Here is an 18,788-nt window from a genome sequence, read left to right as displayed (position 1 = left end):
TGTCATTCATACTGTCCATCCGTACCACACTATCTTCTGTATCAGGTAGTCTAATAGAAATATACCTGTTTTGTTCTAAAATTGTCTGAGTCTCTCCTTTTTGATTCACCGCTTCAGCCTTTGTTCTCAAGGTAAGATATTCAGCTGTATTTGATCTTACTTATTGAGAAATTGGTTTCTACCTTCAACTTTTATAGACTCAGTGAATATCCAAAGATTTGTAAAGAACAGCTCGTTTAAGCATGAGCAATATCTGTGGATCATGCTGCTCTTCAAAGACTACCCGTTTTTCAAAGGGAAAAATGTAGTTGTCTTCTGTACCTGTCATTCAAAAAGCAAGGCCTAAGTATGGTTGTAGTCACTAGGCAGAGGTAGAAATGAAAGAATCCCTGCCTTAAACTTGCTAATATTTAAATGCTGCTTTCCTCTTAGTGGGCCTAGCTACAGACTTGTGGGAGAGGCTTTTTTTAATCCTAGTTCCCAAAAAAAGAACCAGAGGGAGTTTTATGCTTCACTTACTCCATCCAAGGCCAGTTCAAATTCCCACCTTTTTGAGAAACATTTAGCTACATTCCATTCTACTTGTAATGCAAATAGATTCAAACATTCTTGCTTTTAATTTATTAACTCTCTCATCTTACCCCCAGGCTATCCCATTGATTCCTTAGCTTAGAGGCTTTAAAAAATCTCTTAACCCCTTGACTGTCTAATGTTGTTACTTGCATAATTGGGAGGAAATCAACCCTCCTGACCAAGTCTGGCAGAGACGCTCCCGCCCCGGCTCCCCCCTACCACCTTCTTAACCTCCCTTAGCAGAAATATTTGCTTGAATTGTATTTATTTTATCACAAGCTGCTGAAATCAGCCTGTTTGTTATACCCTAGGGCAAAGATTTCCCAGCCATCTGGAGAAGAGTTTTGTGGAGCCTCCCTCTTGTATTTGGTTTGAAAGGGCACTGCTGAAGACTGTTTCATCTGAGCCTCAGTGATTATCCCTCTGTTGCTTGCCTAGTTCCACTGCCTTTTCTCTTTTATAATCTAAGACTTTGGTGCTGGACTCATCTAGGTTTATGGGATACTTGGCAAACTTCTGGCATATTCTCTTCAAACTCAAAGAATGATAAATATTTAAATGCCAACTTGTGAATTTACGATGATCTATAAAACTACCAAGTAAACCAAATACTTGTGACCATTTTCTCATTTTTCAGCTACCTACTATGAAAAATCAAAGGAAGATAAGTACAGAACAAAGTTGGATTGTCCTATAGTTTAAACTGAGATAACTTCAATTTCTCCTTTGAACAGATAGGGTATATGTAAAGGCACAGAGTATATATAAGCTCTCTGAGCACAAAAACAAATCTCACATCTCTTAAAATCCAAGGTATCAGAAAGCATTCTTTTATGTATACGCATATACAGTTGATTCTGGTTATTCAGCCTGGTTAGGTTCTGTAAAGTCACTTTGAATACTGACTTAGTGAATACTGTAACTCATTCCTAAATGAAGTTAGCAGGAATTTTCCCTGTAAAGCCTTCTTGTGCTTAGGAACATGGGACCACACTTAAGCACTACACTTGGTGACCATTTTAAGTAGTGAAATCACCAGCAAAAAGCACAAGAATTCAACAAGTGTGGCACTAGACAGACCATTGGAAAGGCACTTTACAATACAAGGGCTGAAACCAGAAAGCAGGGCACTGTGTGGGACCTCAACTGGAACACGCACATTGGACAACTTAAGTTTTTCGCCGCTCTGTGTGTGTCCATGAATGACCACAAAGGCACTACATGTATTGATTTGGGGATTACAAATACATTTTAGTGAGTAGGTGAATTTGCAGGTAGGATCAACTACGCTTGCCACACCCTCTCTTTTGGTTTATGGTAGACTGGCCAGTCTAAGTATTTCAATTTTCTGGGAGGGCCATGGGTTTATTCCAGTAACACTGTTGGCCAGTTAACTTTCAGACTGCCTTCAACGCATGCCTAAATCAACCGTATTTCTTTTAATTAAGGTAGATTCATGTAAATGTAGATGGATTTAAGGAAGGAATCAAGGAAGTGAAACAAGCTGGATGTGAAAGGTGAGAAAGGAGGCCATTTTAGACATCTAGAACAGCATGTGTGAAAATGTTACTGGAAAGGGGTCCTGGGTCCCATGCAGGAAAAGAATGGGGTGAGTCCATAGAGTAAAGTGAAAGCAAATTTATTAAGAAAGTAAAGGAATAAAGAATAGCTACTCTATAGGCAGAACATCTCCAAGGGGCTTTCATGGTCCCCTTTAATGGTCATTTCCTGATTATATGCTAAACAAGGGATGGATGATTCCTGAGTTTGCCAGGAATGGGGTGGGCAGTTCCTAGAACTGAGGCTTCATCCCCTTTTTAGACTGTATTGGATAACTTCCTGATGTTGCCATGGTATATGTATATTGTCATGGTGTTGGTGGGAGTGTCTTTTAGCATGCTAATGTATTATAACCATCGTATAATGAGGCGTGAGGACGGCCAGAGTTCACTCTCCTCGCCATCTTGGTTTTGGTGGGTTTTAGCCAGCTTCTTTACTGCAACCTGTTTTATTAGCAAGGTCTTTATGATGTGTGTCTTGTGCTGACCTCCTGTTTTATCCTGTGACTTAGAATGCCTAACCTCCTGGGAATGCAGTCCATAGGTCTCAGTCTCATCTTACCCAGCCCCTGTTCAAGATGGAGTTGCTCTGTTCAAACGGCTCTGACAATAACAATTAGAACCCCATGTGAAGTTGATTTTTCTGGATAAAACTTGTTTAGAGGGGTTCCATTGTAGACAAAGCAACATGCATCACATTTTTACCCAAGTTTTTACCATACTGCAGCTTTTTGTGTACGTTTTGAGAACATCCAAGAGAACTCTGACCAGAGAAGAGAGGAAATTTATCCGAGAATAATATGGATTTAGATTTGCTGGTCAGAATGGAGCCAGACATTCAGTTTGAGTATGGTAAATAGGTTTTTTAGATAGTAAATAACAAAGCAATTTTGAGGAGTTCACCCTCTCTACTCTTCTGGAACGTCTTCAGGACATTGAGGGAGAAAAAAAGGTAACATCTTTGGCTACTTTTCTAGTTTTTTCCTCTACTTTGCATAATCCGTTTCTAAAACAATGTTTTCCTCTGCTCTATTTTCCCCATCCCTGTAGCTTTGGTTCCCACTGACTGCATTTCCTGTTGCTAAAGCCTGTTATTCCTGGCTTCAGTTGGTGGTTGGCCTGAGAGAAGGTACAAGGGTAGCCCAGCTGGAGTATGATCTGGGTTCTGGACTTCAATTCCTTAGATTGAATGTGTGGCCTCCTGCTGGTAACTGCTATGGAGAACACCACTAGCTTTGATTTATTTGAAAGTGATATATTTTATTTAAAACTTTTTAGTAGAACTTAGCTTGTCCCATTCTAGTGTGTGTGTATTTCATTCTGCGAGAAAAAAAAAAAAGAAACAGATGCAAAGGCTTGTTATTGCAGCCCCACCCCCTTTAATTTGTCTATAGAGTCTTGTGAAACAACTGCTCTTCTCTTCATGGTACCGTCACTATTAACCACTTACTGCCTAACACAACAGTCCCTTACTCTGAAGATGCTAGCGTTTTGATGACTGGGGCCACCTTACATACTAGTAAAAAAATAAAGAGCAATACAGACTGAAATGCAATTAAGCGCCCGAATATGTGGCTCAGGGGTAAGGGTCACCAGCCTTTCCACGAAATGAAGCCGGTGTGGCAGAGAAAAGCAATGACTGTTTGTCCTGGCAGAGCCCCTTGTCCCTCCCTCCCACACGTACACACCTTTATCTCAGAGACACTGGGTTCTTTCCTTAAACTTCTTTGACTCTTATGCCAACTACGTGCGTCTGAAAGCCCAAGAAGGCAAAATGGGGGAGGGGGCGTGTCGCCCGCTTCCACGGGTTTCTGTCCGTGGAAGGCTGGGGGAGGCGCTGGATGAGCTTCCCCAGTCCAGCTGCAGCCGACCTAGGTCCCAGTCCTGCCCTTTGCTCTTCTGCTTTCCACCGAGTCCCGAGGCTAGAGGGTGGGCGTGAGAGTGGCCCTAGCGGAGGCTCGGAGGTCCTCCCGGGTCCTCCCGGGCTGTTCAGACGGCCCCAAGCGGTAGCCACGTTCTGATACTGGCTAGAAGCCAGGGGAGGGAGCTTTGGGTAAGGGGAGGGCCCTGAGGGAGGGGTCAGACGCTTTAGGAAAGAGTTAATAAGAAGAGGGGGAGGGGATAGGACGGAGAAACCGAGGGGAAGACTCAGGTAAGAAAAGAACGTAGGAGAGAAGCCTGGTGGGGAGAAGGGAGCCCGCAGGATCAGGGGTCAGAGTTAGGGGGCTTCCCCTCTGCTGCACCCTCATCTCAGTGCCGCCAACTTCCAGCTGCAGCGGCGACTTTCAGTTTCATTTCCGCGGACCCTCCTGCCTGGGCCGCAGCCGCCGCCGCGATGCCCAGTAAGTTCAGCTGCCGGCAGCTCCGGGAGGCGGGCCAGTGTTTCGAGAGTTTCCTGGTCGTTCGGGGACTGGACATGGAGACAGATCGCGAGCGGCTGCGGACCATTTATAACCGCGACTTCAAGATCAGGTACGGGCCGGCCCACTCCCGGCCCTGAATCGCGGGCCCAGCTTGCTGCCACGACCCCCGCGCGGGGGCCACCTTTCCCGCCCCGGGGCGCAGAGGGACGCAGCTCCCCCAGCGGCTCCGGCCAGTCCTGGGGCGGCGCAGACCTCCCCTCCCGCGCCTCGCCCACGCCCCGCCAGCGCCGCCCGGAGCCCGCCCGTTCTGCCCGAGCTGGGCCCCTGCGCCAAGTCCCCGCGGAGAGCCTCCCGGGCTGCCCGCGCCCCCGGCGGCCGGAACGCAGGGCCGGGGGCCGGGTCCCGAGTCCACGCGCCGCTCGCGGGGGCTGGAGGACAGCTCTCCCGGTGGGGGAGGGGAGCCTCCAGAGGGGGCCCAGGCATCGCGGGAGCGCGGGGAAAAAGCTGCCTGTTGCGGGCTGCAAGCCCAGGCGCGGGCTTTACGGGGACCTCTGCCACCTTGTTGAGGCGCTGCTGCCTCGGGGGTCCGCTATTGGGAGAGCTGAAGAGGCCCAGGGTAGACGGGAGAAGCTCTGGAAAGAAGAAAAGGGCACAAACTACGTAGGTACCAAACCTCCATTAGCACCTGTGGCTTCTCCATGGAGACAGGGCCAGCCTTCTGGAGGCTCCCTTTCACCCTGCGCTGAAGGCTGTTTGGTCTCCTTTTCCTGTTACCACCCAAGTGAAAATCAAAGAGTCTTCTGTCAGACCACAGCATTGCGCTTCAAAAACACGTATATCAACAGGCTTCTGCCTTGCGTGGAAAGCCAAGAAACAGTTTAACAAGGGTAAACGTAAAGACTTGTACAAATAAACACAGGGTAGTGGGAATCTGGGCTTAATAGCAGACCTCCCGAAAAAGACCTTGGGTTTTAACAGACCAAAGGACCAGTATGGGTGAGATGTGGCTACTAAAACGGCTGAAGTCTAAGATTGAGCTAATACAAGTGTGATTTGGGGTAGGGGGACAGGGTAGAGACTCTATATATTGATCATATCGTGTCTGGAATATTGTTTCACTAATGGATATCACATTTTAAGAGGGATATTAACAGGCTTGAACAACATCTGAAGAAGGGGCAAAGATGATGATGCCCTGTTTTATGTCACCATGCTGGTCACTATGGGGACTATTAAGATGAAAAACACACAATTCCAGAGGAGCAGCAGAGGCTATGATATGCATGCAACATACATGTACACAATACACTATAGTACATGGTAAAATGGAGAATTATACTAGGGATGATAAGAAAAATGCTAGAGGAAAGAGCAAGCATTCACATCACATCGTATCAACACTTCAGGTATGTGAATTCACCTACGTCCACAGAGTACAACATGGCTGTGAAACAAGACATCTACTTCTTTTGGCTCTGTTAAGGAAAAAGTAATTGGTTAAAATGGTAAACGGTAAGAAAGACTTGACTCAAGGCTACGGTAATAGGGCTGTTGCAATAGGGAAGAGAGATGGAGCTCAATTCCAAATACAGCACAGACAGCTGGGGATTTATGACCAATGAACAGAGTAAAGGGGATCGATATATAGAAAACTACTAAGAGGAGCCATCAAGAGTGGGAGGATTTTTGCTCAAGATTGTTTTTGTAACAAGATTGTTGTTAAAGGCAGACCAAGTACTTGTACATCAAAGGCGGGAATGAGGAACTTGGTCATATATCAAGTGTGATCATGCATGAAGGGTGAGGAGTCTCACTAAAATGACTTCAAGATTCCTTGTAAGCCGGGCGCGGTGGCTCAAGCCTGCAATCCCAGCACTTTGGGAGGCCGAGGCGGGTGGATCACGAGGTCGAGAGATCAAGACCATCCTGGTCAGCAAGGTGAAACCCCGTCTCTACTAAAAATACAGAAAGTTAGCTGGGCATGGTGGCGCATGCCTGTAATCCCAGCTACTCAGGAGGCTGAGGCAGGAGAATTGCCTGAACCCAGGAGGCGGAGGTTGCGGTGAGCCGAGATCGCGCCATTGCACTCCAGCCTGGGTAACGAGAGCGAAACTCCGTCTCAAAAAAAAAAAAAAAAAAGATTCCTTGTAAAACTGACCTAGGTGTGCCTAAGACTGAAGCGTTTCGGGAGCCAAGGTCAAGGGCTGGTCAAGAAGAGGGCTCAGGGGAACCTAACAAAAGTTTGATCAGGGAGAGTCTGTCAGCTCTGAAAGGTACATAGTATGTTTTAGTACTGGGGAAAACTGGTTGTGTTAGAGAGCATACAGAAAACCATATATACTGTACGTTATGGGTGAATGTAGGCTTTTTCCGAAGTAAATTTTACTGTATACAATTGTGTTTATGCAAATAAGATACCACTTCTCTGTAATTGTTAGGGGATGTGATGGAGAAGGTGGCACTGACCTTGGCCTTGAAAGATAAAAATTTAGTACATGGAGGAGGAGGAAAGGCCTTCTATGTGGGTTCATATTCTATCCTGAGACCCAGCGAAAGAAAGTGAGAAATGTTTGCCTCAAAAATAGAAATATCAGACAGGACAAGGTAATTATCCTTGACTATTTTGGAGTTTTAACATGGAGAGGATTATACTCCTGTGTCACTCCAGAAGGCAAAAGTGGGTTTCATCAACTATCCCTGCTCTGTACTCTCACCATGTTGGGGAAATTTATGTTCAGATTAAAGAACTTGCCTACACATCCTTTAAAACTAGGTTGGGGCCCGGCGCGGTGGCTCACGCCTGTAATCCCAGCACTTTGGGAGGCCGAGGCGGGTGGATCACGAGGTCGAGAGATCGAGACCATCCTGGTCAACATGGTGAAACCCCGTCTCTACTAAAAATACAAAAAATTAGCTGGGCATGGTGGCGCGTGCCTGTAATCCCAGCTACTCAGGAGGCTGAGGCAGGAGAATTGCCTGAACCCGGGAGGCGGAGGTTGCGGTGAGCCGAGATCGCGCCATTGCACTCCAGCCTGGGTAACAAGAGCGAAACTCTGTCTCAAAAAAAAAAAAAAAAAAAAACTAGGTTGGGCTGGGTGCAGTGGCTCATGCTTGTAATCCCAGCACTTACAGGCTGAGGCAGGTAGATCACTTGAGGCCAGGAGTCTGAGACCAGCCTGGCCAACATGCTGAAACCCTGTCTTATTAAAAATACAGGGAAAAAAAGCCAGGCATGGTAACGTACTCCTGTAATCCCAGCTACTTGGGAGTCTGAGGCAGGAGAATTGCTTGACACCACGGGGCAGAGGTTGCAGTGAGCTGAGATCACACCACTGCACTCCAGCCTGGGCAACAAAGCAAGACTCCATCTCAAAAAAAAAAAAAAAAACCAGGCTGGAATGCTGTGAAGTCAACCCTCATTTCCCAGTAGGAATTAATTGCTTTTTGTCTGGCCTCTCATGGCTCTTTCTTTACACCTTGGGTATAGCCTGGTATTATGGCTCCGTTATGCTCTGCCTTTATGGCACATGGCCATCTTCCCCTGGTACCAAACACTCAGATCCTCCACCAATAGTCAGGTTTACATCTGTCTTCCGTCTCCAGCATAGAGCTTTGTATGTAGTAGATGCTCAATAAATGCTTACAGAATCTAATTGAACTAGTAACTAGAGTTAACTAACAAGAGAATGGGCTACATAGCAGGGGGTGTAGAAAATCACACTCTAGGAATTCTAGGAGATTCCTGCCCTGAGAGGGGATAGGTCCGTCCAAGTAGGTTACTTTACGATGTTATAAAGTGCTCTGCGCTGAACCCTTGCCTTTTCCCATCCATCTTTATTCATTAAGCAAATATATTTAATGAGGCTCTACTATGTGCCTGTGCCTTGGTCCCTGCCTCCAAAGAATATAATCTCATCGGGAGCAGCAGATGGGTGTAGACAAACAAACGTAATACGGTACTACAGGTGTTAGTAATGGCGATTAGATAGCCAGCCCTGCCATTTAGTGATTACATGTAACTGTGAACAACAACTCTCTAAATCTTCCATTTCCCCAACTGTAAGAGTATGTAAAGTCATGCCTTTCTCTCAGGGTTGTGAGAGACCAAAATGAGCTGTCTAGGCAAAGCATTTGCGTAGCTAGCATATTACACTGGCTTTGTAAACGGTATCCCTCATTAGTACAGTGATGATGAGGAGTTCATTGTATAGGGTAAGGACTGAAGTCACGAAAGGTTTCTGAGAGAAGATGATTCTTGCTTTGCACAGGAGACCCATTATTCTACAAGCCCTGGCTGAGCGGCTCCTGTGAATGGCAAAGCAACGTGAGTTGCTAGAAGTACACAGAAGGAACCAAACTGACTAAGGAAGGAGGCGGCAGTTAGATGTTGTTTAACTATGGTTGTGACGAGTGCTTATAAGAAAAAGTCCAATATGCATTGAGAGTATATAATTTGGATATCTGACCTAGTCTAGCAACCTAGACTAGATCAAGAAACCTAGGTGGAGGTTTCTTGGGGAAAGTGATATTTGAGCAGAATCTTGAAGGATTAATGGGACTTCGAAGATGTAAGGGGCAAGGAGACAGTGTTCAGGCAGAGGGAACAGCACCTTCAAAGGCTTGGGAATGACCTCAGAAGAACGGGAGGCCGGCAGGGCTGTGGGTCAGCCTTGTGAGGTGTTTTGTTTTGTCTTTAATCTTAATGGAAATAGGAAAACACAGAAAAATTCAAAGTAAGAGACAGACATAATCAGATTTAGAAACATCTTTCTGGCTTCTGGCGTGGAGAGTGGCTTGATGGTTGGACCTCTACCCACAATAAAAAAAAAACCATTTTACTTTGGAATCTAGCATATACAACCTTCACAAAACAATACCTGCCCTTGAAACAATACATAGTTTCACTCCCTGCTCTCTGATATTTTTTGTTCTATTTTATTAAAATTTTATAAAAATCCTGGCCTTGACCCACTAATGAGAGTTGCAATCTGTAGTCTGTGGAACATGAAACTAGATGTCTCTTTAAGATTACTTCCAAATCTGATCATATATTCTGAAATACCATTCCTCTAGCTTTTGGCCTTTCCTGAACTGGGTCTAAAAAGATTAGCCATTGTTCACTCAACAAACAGCAGGGGCGGCTCGAGGCAGGGCAGTGCAGGCTAAGGATGTCCACGGAGCAGAAGTCTGCAGAGGGGCACAGTGGTACAAGTCGCTGGGAATGGCGGAAATAAGGATGGATTGACAAGAGGCCAAATGTGGGTGAGGATGTGTGCCTCAATTTCTTTTTCTCTAAAGTGGGATGATATTAATTACTACCTCAAAGGGTTGTTTTGAGGAATGAATGAGATGATGCATTCAGGAAATGTTTTCTGTTGTTACTGTATTTGCATTATCATTGTGACTATGGAGGATCTTGAGTGTCCCAAATTAAAGACTTAATTCTGTGGGCTGTGGAATCGCAAATTGGGAAAACAAGATCAAATTTGTGTTTGATGACAATTCTGCAGATATAGTGGGTGGTCTGCAGTAGAAAGGTCAGGAGAACAGTTAATTGGGGCCTGGAAGAATGAGCAAAGGGTATGATGAGGCAGCTCAGAAGAAATACAAATGACTAATAAAAGAAGGAAAGATTCTTGACTATATTGATAATCAAAGAAATGCACAGTTAAAGAAGATAACATTTTTTTGTAATCAAATTGTCAAAAATTTAGAACATTGGGAAGTTCTGATGTTAGAGCCTTGGGAAAAGGGCATTTTCAAACTCTTGTTAGTGAGAACATGAATTTGTCCAACCTGTTTAAAGGACAATTTGGCAGAACTTAATCAAAGGTGTGAAGGTTCGTTTTCTTTGACCCAGAAGTTCTACTTTAAGGAATTTATCCCAATAGTCCTGCCCACAAGTACAAGTGGTTTTTTTGCAAGGATAGTTATTGTAACATTTGGAATAGCCAGAAATTTCAGGCAGCTTCTTTATCACTACAGAAAAAAAACACATCATGGTGCATTCCTGTGTACTGTCTTTTTGTAGCCATTCAAAAGGGCAGGGTAGCTCTGTAAAGCGTTGTTATGGGAGAACACCCGTGATCGTAAAAACAATAGTAGGTGTAGCATATATCATCTCATTACTGTGTTTTATATACATAGAAAAAAGGCAGTAAAAACATACATCAAATAGTGGGTTTGATTAATTAATTGCTCCCAATTAAGCAAGTAGTTGGAGCAAGGGAATTAAGGGCTTTAATGTTTTATGTTAGATACTTGTTTAAATATTTGATTTTGTGGGTTTTTTGGAGGGGGGAAATGGAGTCTTGCTCTGTCACCCAGGCTGGAGTGCAATGGCACAATCTCAGCTCACTGCAACCTCTGTCTCCTGGGTTCAAGGTATTCCCCTGCCTCAGCCTCCCAAGTAGCTGGGATTACAGACATGTGCCACCACACCTGGCTAATTTTTTATATTTTTAGTGGAGATGGGGTTTCTCGATGTTGGCCAGGCTGGTCTCAAACCCCTGATCTTAGGTGATCCACTCACCTTGGCCTCCCAAAGTGCTGGGATTACAGGTGTGAGCCACTGCGCCGGGCCTATTTAAATGTTTTAGAAATATTTTGGTGGCCACTTTTTCATTTATCCTTTTTATTTTTTTTTAAATCTCGCTCTATTGTCCAGGCTGGAGTGCAGTGATGTGATCTCAGCTCAATGAAACCTCCATCTCCCAGGTTCAAGCAGTTCTGCCTCAGCCTCCCAAGTAGCTGGGATTACAGGCATGCAGCGCACCACCATGTCTGGCTAATTTTTGTATTTTTTAGTACAGACGTGGTTTCCCCATACTGGTCAGGCTGGTCTTGAACTCCCGACCTCAAGTGATCCACCCACCTCAGCCTCCCAAAGTGCTGGGATTACAGGCATGAACTACTGCATCTGGCTTATTTATCTCTTTATGGATGCATGCTTATATCACACCTACATAAGCTTACACACGTGGGATCATTATTACATATCATTTTTATTGTGGACCCCTCTCCTTATCGATAGCTCACCTCTATTTCCACATTCCGCCCAATACTCAGGGAACTCATTTGATATCAATCAGAGTATTTTTTGAGTCATTTTTTTTTTTTTTGAGACGGAGTTTCGCTCTTGTTACCCGGGCTGGAGTGCAATGGCGCGATCTCGGCTCACCGCAACCTCCGCCTCCTGGGTTCAACCAATTCTCCTACCTCAGCCTCCCTAGTAGCTGGGACTACAGGCGTGCACCACCATGCCCAGCTAATTTTTGTATTTTTAGTAGAGACGGGGTTTCACCATGTTGACCAGGATGGTCTCGATCTCTTGACCTCGTGATCCACCCGCCTCAGCCTCCCAAAGTGCTGGGATTACAGGCGTGAGCCACCGCGCCCAGCCTTAGTCATTATTTTATTTAAAAAGAATCATGTTTGGCCAGGCGTGGCGGATCACCTGAGGTCAGGGGTTTGAAATCAACCTGGCCAACAAAGCAAAATGCCGTCTCTACTAAAAATACAAAAAAGTAGCTGGGCATCGTTGTGGGTGCCTGTCATTCCAGCTACTTGGGAGGCTGAGGCAGGAGAATTGCTTGCTTGAACCCGAGATGGAGGTGCAGCATGCCGAGATTGTGCCATTGCACTCCAGCCTGGGCAACAGCAAGACTCTGTCTCAATAATAATAATCATCATCATAAAACATGTTATTCACATCATCCATGTCCTCCTGTCTCAACTACATGATGGGAATCACTCCGAAGCGTCTGGTATGGACCTCTAACACGTTGTTGGGATTTTTTTTCCCCCAATATTATACTATAATAATTTTTTTTTTTTTTTTAGAGTCAAGGTCTTTTTATTTAGGCCAGTTGTCAATGAAAGCATCATGTAATATGTAGTTTTCATTTATTTAAAATGCAGCAAAATAATGTGCCATCTACCATGAGGACTGCCAACTCCATGGCAGACCCTTTCTGGGATTCAAAAACCAGTTCATCAGATCGCTGCCTCTGAGGGATATACAGATTGGCTTTGGAGATGAATGCTGTAGTAAAGGAGGAAGTACTGGGGAACAGTGCAGGGCGAAGTTGGGAAAGAGATCTGAGCTGCCTTCAGATCATCAGGGGTGATGAGTACAAAGCTTTGGAAGGGTGTGCTTTTGGAATGATGCTAAGTTGAAGGTAGAGAGAATAGATAAAAACGTTGGATGTTGCACACTGTTAAGAAGTTGAGCTTTTAGCTTAGAGGCAGCAGAAGGTTTGGAGCCAAGGAATGAAAGGATCAGGCGTCCGTCCAATAATTAACTTCAGCAGCAGTGTGAAAGAGGCAGGAAGACTGGCGGCTGTCAAAACTGCACAGTCCTATGAGTGTGCAGGCCTGGGCTTGGGCAGTGACGGGGACGGGGAGCACACATCAATTTCTCTACTTCTAGAGGAAGACCAGAGAGAAGGTCAACAGAGTTGAAAGGAGAAAATAATTAAGGATGAGGTCTAAGTTTTTAAAAAGTTTCGCCAGGCGCGGTGGCTCAAGCCTGTAATCCCAGCACTTTGGGAGGCCGAGGCGGGTGGATCACGAGGTCAAGAGATCGAGACCATCCTGGTCAACATGGTGAAACCCCGTCTCTACTAAAAATACAAAAAATTAGCTGGGCATGATGGCACGTGCCTGTAGTCCCAGCTACTCAGGAGGCAGAGGCAGGAGAATTGCCTGAACCCAGGAGGCGGAGGTTGCGGTGAGCCGAGACCGCGCCATTGCACTCCAGCCTGGGTAACAAGAGTGAAAATCCGTCTCAAAAAAAAAAATAAATAAATAAATAAATAAAAACTTTCAGAGACTAGGCGTATGGTAATATTTAGGTAGGAAATTCAGGAAAAGGAGCTTGTGGGTCAGGAAGGGAAGGAGCAGCAGCTTGTCTCTAATGTCTTGTAAAGGCTTACTAAATAGAACTAAGAATTATACCAACTATACCCTAATAAAGATGAAAAATTTACATTCCAGTTAACTACCTTAAGTCCACTTTCATCCTACAGATACAGCCTGAGGAAGGCTAGACGTGTATGCCTCCATCCTTTCTGTCATCCCTCACCCCTTTGTCTTGAGAAAGGAGGTTTAGCTCCTTCTTTCGTTCTGCAATTTCTTTTTCTTGTTCTATTATCTTCATCTGTAAGGTGAGGTTAACATTTCCAGAAGGTTGGAAAAATTCTCTGTGCAGCAGCTGAATAGCAGATGGTCTCTGCGATGAGTTCCTCTCCCTTAAGTGCTATATAGACTTTGCTTGCACTGGACACCTTTTACTGAGGGGTTCTGGCAATGGACCAGTTCTTCAACCTGTTAGAACTTCTGCTTGCTCCATTTCTGTTCCAAACGGCTGAAAGAGCTCTAGCAGGATCACACCCAAGCTGTACATATCTGACGTGGCATCCTACTCAGATGCTTCTGAATGTTTGGGTGAAGCACATGGACAGGTACCCACTCTGGACCTATGTGTTGATGTTCCCTTCCAGTTTCTATTGGTCCAGTCTTTGTTCTGTAGGATGTCTCTGCAGGTCAGACCAGAGTCTCCTATTTTTACCTGCTGATCAGGGCCATGAAGAAAAATACTTCTTGGCTTCTGATCTCTGTGCATAATTCCCATGTTATGTATGTAAAACACACCTACCAATTTTTTTTTTTTTTTGAGACGGAGTTTCGCTCTTGTTACCCAGGCTGGAGTGCAATGGCACGATCTCGGCTCACCGCAACCTCCGCCTCCTGGGCTCAGGCAATTCTCCTGCCTCAGCCTCCTAAGTAGCTGGGATTACAGGCATGTGCCACCATGCCCAGCTAATTTTTTGTATTTTTAATAGAGACGGGGTTTCACCATGTTGACCAGGATGGTCTCGATCTCTCGACCTCGTGATCCACCCGCCTCGGCCTCCCAAAGTGCTGGGATTACAGGCTTGAGCCACCGCGTCCGGCCACCTACCAATTCTTAAAAAAAATTTTTTGTTGCAACACTGGCCATAACATAAAGACGGGCAGACTCATCCACACACTCCTGGCCCCTCTTGTTTCTCTCGGCTATCCAGTCCCACAGCAAGAGCTCACACAGCTGCATCTGGACCTGCAGCAGGTGGTACTGCGCCTCTGTCTGACCCAGAAAGCTGACATGTTCTTTGGAAGATTCCTCGGTGGATGTGAAACTCGCCTCTAGGTGGGAATTATGCCTGAGCGGCAGCTCCTATTCCACAATCAAACTGGTAGACAAACCAGTCAAGCCATTTTCCTGAAGCTCCAGGATCGACTCAAATTCAGCAACGTCTCTTACGATTAAATTGGTGGTGTGGTTCACCAGCTTGTTATCTGATTTTCAGTGTCAGATTCTCCAAAGAGTTTTTCTTAGGCCGGGCGCGGTGGCTCAAGCCTGTAATCCCAGCACTTTGGGAGGCCGAGGCGGGTGGATCACGAGGTCAAGAGATCAAGACCATCCTGGTCAACATGGTGAAACCCCGTCTCTACTAAAAGTACAAAAAATTATCTGGGCATGGTGGCGCGTGCCTGTAATCCCAGCTGCTAAGGAGGCTGAGGCAGGAGAATTGCTTGAACCCAGGAGGCGGAGGTTGCGGTGAGCCAAGATCGTGCCATTGCACTCCAGCCTGGGTAACAAGAGTGACACTCCGTCTCAAAAAAAAAAAAAAAAAAAAAAAGAGTTTTTCTTTTCCTGCGTGGGTTCAGCAAAGATAATGGATGAGCTGCTACTTTCATCATTTTTAACCTCATATTGGTCTCTGCCCTCTTCTTGGTTGGAGAGCACTTTCAGAGATGGCAACTCAGTGGCAGCTCTGTCTGCTTGTGGCTGGATCATGTGAACACGCTCTATCCACACGCTGTGATAGACAACGATGTTAGGGTGCTGAAGACCCGCCAGCCCCTTCACTTCCCGTAGGACCTTCATGCAATCTGTTTCATTTGCACCCTTAATCAGGGTTTTTTTTAATTGCATAATACTGACCATCTAATTTATTCTTGAACTTGTATAGTCTTCTGTATCCACCTTTTCCTAAGATGGTAAGTTCTTCAAATTCATTTAAGTAACGTGAACTTTGTGCTTCAAAGGCTACTTTCCTTGATCTGATATATGGATATGAGAAATATCCACACAAGGATCCTGAGGAACTCTCTCTTAACGGACCTCATTAATTGAGTAATAGCTCTGTTGTGGTGTCTCAGTGAGCTAAACTTGTCACTACATGTGAAAGAAGACAGCAGCCCCATTTTGACAGAGGTCTGGCAAAGTAACTTAAACACCACCTGTCTTGAACGAAGTGAGTTTGGTTCATGCACATGGGTCAAGTGCTCCATCAAAGAAACAAGTGAGTTGGTTACAACTGCAAAAGGGAAGGTTGGCTGTTGTAGAGGATCTTTTAACACCTGGAGTTCTGCTGGAACATCAGATTCATCATATTTGGGTTCTGGACCCTTGGCGGGAAAGTCAGTTAGCCGGTGGCGCAGCCACAGCCCCCACCCCATCGCCCTCTTGATGCTCGCAGGCCCCGAAGCTGCCCCCCTGCATCAACAGCCCGAGAATCATTGCCACACTGTGCCCACAGCTAGCCTATGCTATAATACATTTTAAACATAAAGAAAAATTGAAATGATTGTACAGTGAACATCCACACTTAGATTTCTTTTTCTTTTCTTTTTTTTTTTTTTTTTTTTGAGACGGAGTTTCACTCTTGTTACCCAGGCTGGAATGCAATGGTGCGATCTCGGCTCACCGCAACCTCCGCCTCCTGGGTTCAGGCAATTCTCCTGCCTCAGCCTCCTGTAGATTTCTTTTAACATTTTACACGTCTGCCCATAGATTCATCCCTCTATTCATTTAACAAGTCATCAGCAGTGGTGCAATCTCGGCTCACCGAAACCTCCGCTTCCGGGGCTCAAGCAATTCTCCTGCCTCAGCCTCTCAAGTAGCTGGGACTACAGGCATGCGCCACCTTGCCCGGCTAATTTTTTGTATTTAGTAGAGTTATGGGGGTTTCACCATGTTGGTCAGGCAGGCCTCAAACTTCTAACGTCCGGTGATCCACTGCCTCAGCCTCCCAAAGTGCTGGGATTTTCCTGCTGAGGCAGGAAAATCACTTGAACCCAGGAAAAGTTTTTAAAAAATTTTTTGTAGAGACAGGGATCTGCTGTGTTTCTCAGGCTGATCTCAAACTCCTGGGCTCAAGTGATCCTTCCACCTCAGCCTCCCATAGTGCTAGGATTAGAGGCAGGAGCCACCATGCCAAGTCCCTGGGTTTTAAAGGGTACCTGTATTTTAAATATTTGTAGATATTGTCAGATTGTTTTCCCCAAAGATGGTAATACTTGACTCCAGCAATTTATGAGTTCAGTTTTCCACATACCCATTATATATGTTAGAACTATGTTCATTTTTGTCAGTCTAATGGGAATAAAATGATATCATTTATACTTTAATTTGCATTTGTCTACATTTGGAGCAGTTTTTCAAATGTCTACTCCTGGCCATCTGGATCTGTTCGTTTAATTGAATATTCAATTTTTCTGTTTCATCTTGTCAATTTGTAAGAAAATTTATATATTATAAAAATTAGCCCTTTGCCTGTCATCTGCATTATGAATATTTATCTGCTGAATTTGCTTATATTACCTCTTTCCAGACAAAATATTTTTTAGTAGTCAAAAATGTTCCTTTTCTTTTTTGGAGACAGGGTTACGTAAGCTCTGTTAACCAAGCTGGAGTGCAGTGGCATGATCACAGCTCACTGCAGCCTTGACTTCCTGGTCTCAAGTGATCCTTCTGCCTCAGCCTCCTGAGTAGCTGGGTCTACAGGCATGAGCCACCACACCTGACCTTCTTTTCTTTTTTTTTTTTTTGAGACGGAGTTTCACTCTTGTTTCCCAGGCTGGAGTGCAATGGCGCGATCTCGGCTCACCGCAACCTCCGCCTCCTGGATTCAGGCAATTCTCCTGCCTCAGCCTCCTGAGTAGCTCGGATTACAGGCATGTGCCACCATGCCTAGCTAATTTTTTGTATTTTTAGTAGAGACGGGGTTTCACCATGTTGACCAGGATGGTCTCGATCTGTTGACCTCGTGATCCACCCACCTCGGCCTCCCAAAGTGCTGGGATTACAGGCTTGAGCCACCGCGCCCGGCCCCTTATTTTCTTTTATAGCTGCAGGTTTCCAGTCTTGGTTAGAAAGTTTTTCTTAGAAATATAGGGGATTGGCTGAGCGCAGTGACACCTGTAATCCCAGCACTTTGGGAGACCGAGGCGGGCAGATCACCTGAGGTCAGGAATTCGAGACCAGCCTGGCCAACATGGTGAAACCCCATCTCTACTAAAAATACAAAAATTTGCCAGGTGTGGTGGCACGTGCCTGTAATCCCAGCTACTCAGGAGGCAGAGGTTGCAGTGAGCCGAGATTGCGCCATTGCACTTCTGCTTGCGGGACAGGAGCGAGACTTCATCTCAAAAAAAAAAAGGAAAAAAAAGAAAAGAAATATAGGGGATTACACTTGTAATCCTAGCACTTTGGAAGGCTGAGGCGGGCAGATCACGAGGTCAGGAGATTGAGACCATCCTGGCCAACATGGCGAAACCGTATCTCTACTAAAAATACGAAAATTAGCTGGGTGGGGTGGCACACACCTATGGTCCCAGCTACTCAGGAGGCTGAGGCAGGAAAATTGCTTGAACCCAGGCGGAGGTTGCAGTGAGCCAAAATCGTGCCACCGCACTCCAGCCTGGCAACAGAGCAAGACTCCGTCTCAAAAAAATAGAAATAGGCCGGGCGCGGTGGCTCAAGCCTGTAATCCCAGCACTTTGGGAGGCCGAGGCGGGTGGATCACGAGGTCGAGAGATCGAGACCATCCTGGTCAACATGGTGAAACCCTGTCTCTACTAAAAATACAAAAAATTAGCTGGGCATGGTGGTGCGTGCCTGTAATCCCAGCTACTCAGGAGGCTGAGGCAGGAGAATTGCCTGAACCCAGGAGGCGGAGGTTGCGGTGAGCCGAGATCGCGCCATTGCACTCCAGCCTGGGTAACAAGAGCGAAACTCCGTCTCAAAAAAAAAAAAAAATAGAAATATAGGGGATTACATGTATAATACAAGGATTGGGGCTTTTTTTTTTTTTTGACAAGAATATAAAAAGTTTGTGATGTTTTTAAAGAAATTTTTGTATGACTGTCACCTAAACCAATGTTAGGTGAATTGGGATAGTGGTAACAGATATTGAGAATAATTTGAGAAACATTTAGGAATAGCATCCACAGAATTTGGAAA

General features: G+C 45.4%; 1 protein-coding gene and 1 pseudogene across 8 annotated transcripts in view; one reads left to right on the top strand and one right to left on the bottom strand.

Annotated features, from left to right (window-relative positions):
- The first annotated feature begins 3,986 nt into the window (after positions 1-3,986).
- MOV10 (Mov10 RNA helicase) overlaps positions 3,987-18,788 on the top strand; it is a 30,484-nt gene continuing 15,682 nt past the window's right edge. For 3 of the 8 annotated variants that reach the window (XM_010344033.3, XM_039460824.2, XM_039460825.2), the window contains exons 1-2: positions 4,213-4,284; positions 4,403-4,604. In XM_010344033.3, coding sequence (XP_010342335.1) covers positions 4,468-4,604 — 137 coding nt within the window. In that variant the 5' untranslated portion in view covers positions 4,213-4,284; positions 4,403-4,467. The other 5 variants (XM_003933470.4, XM_074381240.1, XM_074381241.1 and 2 more) reach the window with 5 other exon arrangements.
- On the bottom strand, positions 13,542-16,046 carry LOC120360517 (eukaryotic translation initiation factor 2-alpha kinase 1-like; annotated as a pseudogene).

This window comes from Saimiri boliviensis, chromosome 11, assembly GCF_048565385.1.
Source record: "Saimiri boliviensis isolate mSaiBol1 chromosome 11, mSaiBol1.pri, whole genome shotgun sequence".
Classification (NCBI taxonomy): Eukaryota; Metazoa; Chordata; class Mammalia; order Primates; family Cebidae; genus Saimiri; species Saimiri boliviensis.
This window is presented reverse-complemented; position numbering and strand designations above follow the sequence as displayed.